This window comes from Propithecus coquereli, unplaced genomic scaffold, assembly GCF_000956105.1.
Source record: "Propithecus coquereli isolate 6110/MARCELLA unplaced genomic scaffold, Pcoq_1.0 Scaffold422, whole genome shotgun sequence".
Taxonomy (NCBI): Eukaryota; Metazoa; Chordata; class Mammalia; order Primates; family Indriidae; genus Propithecus; species Propithecus coquereli.
In genome coordinates, this window is record NW_012149975.1 from 901,421 (window position 1) to 911,038 (window position 9,618).

Below are 9,618 nucleotides of genomic sequence, written 5' to 3' on the forward strand. Positions count from 1 at the left end.
CCACCATTCCTGGCTAATGTTTTCTATTTTTAGTAGAGACGGGGTCTTGCTCTTGCTCAGGCAGGTCTCAGACCCCTGAGCTCAAGCGATCCTCCCGCCTCGACCTCCCAGAGTGCTAGGATTACAGGCGTGAGCCACCGCACCCGACCAAAGCAGGTAATATTTACTAAAAGTAAAAAATAGAAAATAATGAAAAAATAACAATGATTATAATGAGGTGCTTTTATATTCTTCATTCTTGCACATGTTTTGAGCAAAAATATTGAGGAAAAAAAAGGGGAGGGAATTATGTAAGCAAATGTGGTATCTGGGGATAAAATAACCTGATTTTACTTCCAGGAGACATGCAGTATATGAAAATCCTTGAGGTTTATTCCATCGTATAGTGCAAAGAGGAACTGGTAACACTAGTAAATGATGCAGTTCTACACTGAGGAGAAGAATGGAGCCTGACAAAGAACCTGACACCAGACAACACCATACAAGTGGCACTGCAAAGATAACCATGGCATTCCCTATGCTAACAGAACTCTTCCTGTCTTTTTGTTTCTGATTTTCAAATCCTGGGTCAAATAAAAACTTAAGTATTAAATATGAATTCTGGTTATTATGTCCTTCCAGTTACATTGGTCGCTTAATCAATTATATGCTCTGCATGAAAAAATGTTTAGCACTTCTAAAGTTAATTTGTAAAATTATTTTAAAATGATTTCAAAGAATCAAACCTGTATGACTAAGATGAATTTGTTTTAAGATTCATTTTAAGGAATATTTTAAGGTCAAAGTGTTCAAAGGTCTGTTTCTAATGGGCTTGTACTCTACATACAGATGATAGTCAAAGACTGTTGCATGAACCTGTGAACCTGTGAGGGTGGAATCTAGTAGAGTCCATGTTTAACATGCTTGCTAACTCACCTTCAGAAATCATTTTTACTATATACAGGTAGCACATTAAGAGGCTTCTGATTTCATACTGATCCAGCCGGTTATACTGGGATACACTACTCCTTGTAGAACTCTGTCGGGTCTATAATATAAAGATGGGACAATTGTGAAACAGTATCAGTATCATAATTTTCCATAGCCTGAAACTCAATGACTTTTTTTTTTTTTTGAGACAGAGTCTCACTATGTTGCCCTGGCTAGAGTGCCGTGGCGTCAGCCTCGCTCACAGCAACCTCAAACTCCTGGGCTCAAGCGATCCTCCGGCCTCAGCCTCCCAAATAGCTGGGACTACAGGCATGCGCCACCATGCCTGGCTAATTTTTTCTATATATGTTTTTAGCTGTCCAATTAATTTCTTTCTATTTTTGTTAGAGACGGGGTCTCGCTTTTGCTCAGGCTGGTCTCGAACTCCTGAGCTCAAGCCATCCACCCGCCTCGGCCTCCCAGATCTGGTGCTAGGATTACAGGCGTGAGCCACCACGCCCGGCCTCAATGACTTTTTTTATCATTAGTTCTGTCTTGGAAAATTTTACACATAAATCTAAATTTTGTATCACACCTGGAAGGTAAATAGGCTGAATCTTTTTTGCTACTGTATCTAATAATATCACTGGAAATTATGTTCGGGTCTTGACAAAGCTATAGCCGTGAAGACGGTATATGTTTCATTCCCATATGCCCTGTGTTTTAGTAGTAAAATTCTAAAATAATCATGTGGCTATTTCATGAAAAATAGCTCTTACATGGAGGGGAAATGTAAGGTATGTGAAAGCATAAGAAACACTTTAAACTCTTTAATTGGAATCCCTCAGAGTTTATTAAAATCCAGCCTCCAAATCATAGCTCAGAAAAATCTATCTAAAAATGAGCTAATGATATTAAGATAATTATACTAAGGAGTAATACATCAAAATTAGAGCCTCTACAAAGTAGTGATGACCCTATTATTTAATGACTTTTGTTAAAATATCAGAAGTTAAGCATGCCAAGATCTTACTTGTTAGGGGATTTATATAACTAGAGTAACAATATTCTCCTAAAAAATTCACACTTGTTAAAAACCAATACTTTCAGTTGAGCTAAACTGGGGATACACATTGACTAGGCTTCATTAAGAAAGAACTTTCACTTGGAGCCAAACAGACCTAGGTTCTGATTGCTGACTAGCTATGTGACTACTAACAAATCATTTAACCTTTCTGACCTTTATTTTCCTTACCTATCACAGTGTCTGTTGTCACAATTCTAAATGGTGTGAAACAGAAACCTTTGTGAATAAATTACTATTTACCCAAAGATTCAAGGTAGTATAGTCCAGTGGTTCTCAAGGGGTGATTCCCAACCAGCAGCATCATTATCACCTGGGAACTTGGAACTACAAATTAGCAGGCCCTATTCCAGACCTACTGAATCTCACTCTGGGGGTGAGGCCCAGCCATCTATTTTTATTAAGCCCTCCAGGTGATTCTGATGCATGCTAAGAGCACCATGATATATAAAAAGTGCTAGAATCAGAAAATCTGAGTTTCAGTGTGGCCCTGACATAGCTTGTTGTTCTAAGTCATAATCCCATTTGTAAACTCAGAGTTGGAATTATCATTTTATGAACCTAACTCTAATTTTATACGATTCTATGATTTTACAGAGCAGCATGGAACACCTTTACTGGTCTAAAACAAGGTCTCTGCCTCAAGGCACACATAGCTCAAACTTTGATGGTTGGTTTGAAACAACTTGATGGAAGAGTTGGATAATATATTCTGATTAAGTGATGCTGGGACTCTGAGATTACCAATTTGGGTACTTAATTTTTTCTCCCAAACTAATGTCAATACTCTATTACAAAACAATGAAAGACTGAATTAATCCCACCAGGATGTGTTTTGTTTTAAATGACAAATGACAACACATTAGATATTTTAAACTTGAACCTTCCCTCTCTAGAGGGAAGTGTGCTAGGGTTAAAGGAGATATTCAGAGTTATAACTTTTGAAGATGAATGGCTTATTCCCTATAAATAGTTTAAGATAGCCAAGTAGCAGCTGCCAAGATAGAAAGGAACTGCTAAAATATCAAAAAAATTATGTGCTGCGGTTTACAAGATCTAGGATGGACTACAGCAAAGAGCCTCATATTTATATAAAAGGAAAGACTATTGGAGCCTAACACATCACTAGGGTTATCCTACATGTTTAGGTTCTTACATTTTCACCAGTATTGCCATGATCTGGAAATCCTGTTGCTCCTTCTGGGATGAGGGAACCTCTTGAATCTTCTCTCTTAATTCCATGTCCATTTTGAAAAGACCCATAAGCTGAAAAGACAGCCAAATCCTTGTTAGCAACAGAAGAACTGTAAAAAATATTTTAAAAAATAAGTACCTGATTAATTTAAGTAAATAAATGTTATAGAGACTAGATCTCAGTCATCTAGAATGTGAAGTCTATGTATTATATCAAAACACTATAAGAAACCAAGTAAAGGTTAAGTGACTCTTTACCTTTCAAACACTTTACTATGTATCAAACTATGAGAAATTCCTTGGGAGTCATAAAATAAAGTAACATAATTCAAGAGACAGTTCTATAGATAAGGAAACTTGAGCCCAGAAAAGGGAAGTGCCTTGCCCAAAACTGGTGACAAATAAGAAAAGTGGGAAACCAGTGTTTTTCTCATTATCCTTTATTTTCTAAGTATACCACGCATGCTATGTTTTAAACAAACTTAGACAAGGAGACCTAGGCAAATAAATGTGGCTACAAGTGTGAGTCAGATTTTAATTAAACTTTAGTAGAGATCATGCTATATATAGTTTTTATAATGAAATATTTCAAAACTACAAGGGCGCACAGGGTACATTTCTAAACACTCATGCAATGTATAATCTTTAAAAGGCTTAATTACCAGTGTCTTTGTCAGCACTCAGACTCCCTCTGTTGGCAGGTGAAGTAAAGCCACATGGAAACTCATCCCTGGATGCCTGTAACAGAATGTGATACTTGTGTCATTTAAAAAGATTTGTACACGAGGATAAGAATTTTGAATTAACAGAATAAAATTGTACCGTGATTTTAAACAAAGCTCACTGTGAAAGTCTAAATCAGGGAGTAGAGTGCTTAGCATTTAGGTGACTCTTTTAAAAAAGGGGCTACTAGCATACTGTTGCAACCATAACCTCTGGCCAAGTGGCATAATTCTAGATGGCTGCAACTGGTGTCATCTAAACATGGTACAGTTTTCCTCTTTGGAACCAGGGGCAATGCTAGAAGTAAGGGTGTGACCAGAAGCTCTAGATGAACCTGAGTTTCAAAAAAAAATTAGATAAATGAAATATTTCCTAATATTGCTGTCCAAGGTATGTGGAGTGAGCAGAAGCATGAGCTACTATGTTGTGAAGGAAGACCAGCCAGACACCCAGGTAGGTGATGAAGCATCCACATTCAGCCAGTTGACATGATTGGGAGCCACACGCAAGCAAGCCATCAGGCAAGCTTAAAAGCAGCTTTCTCAGGAACCCAGGGGAGGCTTGACAAATCAGCTGGGACATTTCATAGAGGGAATTTCCAAAGGGAACTGTAAAGGACACATTTTAACCTGCCACCCAAAAATATGACACAGCTACCCAAAGTGCAAAGGTGATCTTGAGCCATATAGAATATGGAGGGGGGCAGGAGTTAATAGTTCTACTGGGCAGACTAAAAGTGTACAATTCTGGCACCATATTTTAATAGGGTTATTGGTAAACTGAAGCATATTGAGAAAAGGGGTGGCCAAGAAAGTAAAGGGTTTGGAATGACAGATGATGAAGCAGAGATATTTGGCTTGGAGAAAAATTTAGAAGGCACATGTGGAGTTGGGAACAGATGTGTTCTATGTGTCTCTAGAAGGCAAAACTAGGACCAGTGGATAGAAAAGCTTTCAGGTCTAATGTGATAAGGAAGGTTTTAATTATTACAATGGCAAAAGGTTGTTTTGCCAAATGGGAGACTGATCACCTCCCAAGTTCCTTCTAACTCCTAAGATTCTGGAGAGGGGGGAAAAGCATAGACCAATTATGCTAAACTGAAAGGAAGTGCTGCCAGGAGACTAACAAAGGAAGGGAGAAGCAAAGAAATACAGTTTAATCTCTAATGCCTAATATTTTGGAAGTGAGGAATCTTTTGTTTGGTTTTTAAGTTGAGTAAATATATGAAGGCATAAACAGCAAATCTTAAGAACAAAACACTGGATACAAGGGACTTGTGGTATTCTCTTGGACTTCGTTATTCAAAGTGTGGTCTTTGGACCAGAAGCAGCCAAAAGCTTGTTAAAAAGGCAGACTCTCAAGACCCACCCCAGGCCTATTAAATTAAAATCTCCCAGGTGATTTATATGTACATTAAAGTCTGAGAAGCACTGTGCTAGGAAAAAGTGTAAAAAACGGAGTAAAAAGTGAACTCTTAAGATTGAGATTATACAGCATATGACCCCAATTCCAAATGCATTCAATAAAACAGGATAAAACTCCAACAGAAACACATTACTACTTACAGAATTAGGCATGGCTGCACAAGAATACAAGGTATCTCGACCTGCTAATCGCTGTATATTTTCCAAAAGCAGTCCAACAAACGGGAGGTATAATTGTGCTATTTTGGCTTGCTGGTTCTGAAAAATAATTATCCAAAGCATAATAGGTATATAATATGTGTATATTATAAATAAACAGAGTTAGCTCCATATATCAGTTTAATGACTAAAAGTGGGCTAATATCCACAACAAATTAGTGAAGCATGAATCCATTTATACTTATAGTCTAAAACCTAATTACCACAGAACTTCTTTGGCATTTGGATTTATATACAATACAGACTCAAATTAAATCCCTCAAACATAACTACATAAAGGCTTTTTTAATAGCAGTTGACCTATAAAGCAGATAATATTACTCCTGTTATTTTACTCCAGTGAGGGTTGAACTTCGTGAGAACAGGGGCCATGGCTGTCTTGTTTACTCCTTCATCCCCAGTGCCTGAGCATGTAGCAGATGGTCAGTATACATTAGCTGAATAAATAAATGAATAAGCGGAAGAAGTGAAAAAACAGTAAATTACTATATTCATTCAAGAAACATTTTTTGCTTTGATTAAAGCTGCAATTACAGTAATGTGATCTTGGCCCCCTAAGTCAATTATAAGACTTGGGAGATTGATATATTTGTAAATATAAACAAAGCTGGCCACTAGTACTCTCAATTAATGTGGTACCTCTTATACAAATTTATTTATTACTTTCCTCACCAGATACATACACACAAATCAGAGAAAATAGTGGTTGTGATGGCATAAGAGTTGCCCTCCATATTTCAGGACTTTGGGAGATTTTTCTGGAGACTCAGATAAGACCTCTAGGGCAAAATGGGCAACCTATAGAATACAGAAGATCAATAGTATCTCACTGTTGTTTTAGTTTGCAATTATTCTTGAGGCTCAATAATTTTTCATATGTTAACTGGAGAGCTGCACTTCTTTTGTGAATTTCAGGCATATTTCTTAACAGACTTCCTTGTAACATAGTACCCCATCAATAACATAGTACCCCAACAATAATAATCTTCTCTATCAACAGAAAATTCTGATTCAGTAGGTCTGGGTTGCCCCAGATGATGCTGTTGTGCATATAGGTTTGAGAACCACTAACCTAATTCAACTTCTTGCCAAAGACAGGAATGGCCCTTACATGCACCCCTGACACATAGTTTTTAAAACTTCTTAAAAACTCCAGCCTTTTTGTGGGTTCTGTTAGAGAGCTACTCTAACTGAAATAAACTTTAAGTTCTACCTCTTAGGTATAGCTCTGCCCTTTGGACGTAGAAAGAATAAGTCTACTTCTACTTTTGCATGGCACCCTTTAAATATTTGAAGACGGTTACTATGAATTGTCTTAATTTGTTCTTAACAAGGCTAAATAGCCCTCGTTACTTTCCTATATTCCATGGCTTTGGTTTCAAGATTTTTCACTTAGTGATTATCCTTTTTTGGTGGTTCTTCTAATTTTTCAATGTCTCACTTGAGATTTGAGAGGCAATATAGCCAGTGGTTAAGAGCACAGATTTTGCAGTTAGACATGCATGAATCCCAGCTCTCCCAATACTAGCCACTTGATTTTGATCAAGTCACTTAATTAAAGTTTTCTCTTTGGTAAAATGAGAATGATATTATTTCATGTCAGGTATTTAATACAGTATCTGGCATATAGCGAGTCCTCAATTCATTTGAGCTGCCATTATTAATACTATGGCTTCTAGATAGGAATCCATTTTAGTTCTGATAGTGAGTGATCTCTAGGGAAGGAGATACTGCAATATTCTCAGGTAAGCAGAACACAGGAAAACATACAGTCCTTACAAAATATATTAAAAGTTTTGCCTGCACAACAGACAGAAAACCACCTAAGAATCTATTAATAGAAGACTAGTTAGATAAATAAAATAAGGCATATCCATATGATGGAATACTATGCAGCTATTTTTTTTAAATGTGGAAGATCTAATCTTTAGGATGTATTGTTAAGTGAAGAAAGGAAAATGCATAATGGTTTCTATTCTATATATAGACATAGATATATATGTATATATAAAACATAGGCTTGTACTTGCATAAAATAGAAGTATATATAAACTTATAACAGTACTTTCTTCTGGAGAGAAGAATTGGGGGTTGAGGTAAGGAATGGGACAGACATTGTGATTTTTGTTTTTTACCATGCATGTAGATTACCTTTTTTAAAAAAGCAAAAAGGATTTGCCCACAGCCTAACTAGAAGTAGAAATTGCAATTCTCTTAGGTGTCAACATCACTTGTAGTGGGTATAAGAACTATAAAGACCCCAGGACAAATGTTAGACATTGGACATACTTGTTCTGAATAGGAAAGATATCTCATGATGATTATCAAGAGATCTCTCTAAGCAATTTATGAGTAACACATAACAGGGACCAGTTATATCTCCAGAATTTCAGCAGAGCAGGGGCTTAGGAGTGGCAAAGGGGTAGGGAGTGACTAGGGAGTCTAGTCTTAAAGCAGGCTTTCGATAAGAAGCATTCTTTTTTTAACTTTTTATTTGGGGTCACTTTGAGGGATCGATAGAAATTATGGGGTCTTAAAGCTCCCTCCCATCCCTCACCTTGGCATCATCATTAATGGCAAACATGATTTATTTGAATGTATTTGACAAATGACCTCTTACCCCAGCCACCTGTAAACTCTTTGCACCTACCAGAGAAAGAATCTTTTATATGCTTGTCCAATGTACTAGAATTGAAGCTTTGGTTAAATAGGCCCATGAAACAAACAGAATTCTTCTGGAAAGAACCCTACACTCATTTAATGCCTGTCTAGAGCTTTTGAACAAAGAGGAAAGGGCTTTAAAAGTCATTGAAAGGGTAATGAAGCTTGGCATTTCAATCTATCCCATAGTCTAAAACCTTAAACACTCAAACAGGCACAGTGTCTATAACTATTATGTACCCACAATAATTAAAAATAAAAACAACAGGCATGGTGTGTAACTTATTTACAGATAACAATAGCTCTGTGTGTATATACATACTGCTCTCAGAATTTAAAAAGTAAACAAAAATGTCCAAATTTGTGATATGAAATATTTAAGTTCCACCTCTAGGTAAGACACTGGTGAAATTCCATTTTCTTTCACTTTCATCTGAAGAGGTAGTAAAGAAAAATGTAACTTCCTGCTTCAGACAGAAGAAGTTCATTTTGTACTTTTCCTGTAAATCATTTAAAATCACAGCTAAAGACATTTTCCTCCACATTGCATAAGATCCTTTTCCCCACTGCTAGGCATAAGCAACATTTAACCAGAACCCAGCAATAATTGGCATTTTTAAAGGCTTGACCAAGCTTGGTTGGACTGGATGACTTTTAAAACATCTTTTAATTTGGAAATATTATACCAGTTAACTTGTGTTAAGTCAATATCAACATTCACAAAAATGAAAATGGCACATGTAACAGAGCATACTACACTAAGAGGGGGTATGTTAATATATTATAGTTATGTGACAAAAACAATGCAAACTGCAGTAAGCAATAAATTACATCTTAAAGCTAAGGAGTTTAAATCTACTTTAGGATAGAATCAAATAAAACTAGCAAGATTTGTAAGTAAAAATATCTCTGTAATTAAAGAAATATGAGTGGATGTCACTAGCAGGCATTTTCTGTTTATAAAGGATAAATGGGAATACTGTAGAAAGAGAATAAAATCCATTTCCAAGTCAGCTTTCCAAATTGATTACAATAATAAATGACATCATAATTTTATTTATGTTTTAATGTAGAAACAAAGGGACAAATGATTAATTATGAAACAATATTATGTTTCCTTGAGCCATTTGATAACAGGAAAGTAAGTTAGGTTATTCTAATTTATACAGTTTGCAATCTACTTTTCCAAGCCGGTTGGATTTAATGTCAGTAAGATTTAAATATATATGTTAGAGGTGCAGCAAATAGCAACTGTAGCTGTGGCTTTCACTAGACAATGTGTAATGTATGTACAGTTTACATCTATATCCACAGCTATTTATAGTAACACCACCACCATCATTTTCTTCAGTAAGAAGAAAAACTTCATATTACATATTTTATAGATAATATACTCAACATGTC

The 9,618-nt window shown here is 36.1% G+C and overlaps 1 protein-coding gene across 2 annotated transcripts in view; it reads right to left on the bottom strand.

The window, feature by feature from the left end:
• Positions 1-9,618, bottom strand: part of DOCK11 (dedicator of cytokinesis 11) — a 199,102-nt gene that overhangs the window by 59,183 nt on the left and 130,301 nt on the right. For both annotated transcript variants that reach the window (XM_012653550.1, XM_012653552.1), the window contains 4 exons: positions 5,476-5,592; positions 3,850-3,925; positions 3,150-3,259; positions 916-1,027 (listed from right to left, as the gene is read on the bottom strand). In XM_012653550.1, the coding sequence (XP_012509004.1) occupies positions 916-1,027; positions 3,150-3,259; positions 3,850-3,925; positions 5,476-5,592 (415 nt within the window). The remainder of the gene's footprint in view (positions 1-915; positions 1,028-3,149; positions 3,260-3,849; positions 3,926-5,475; positions 5,593-9,618) is intronic.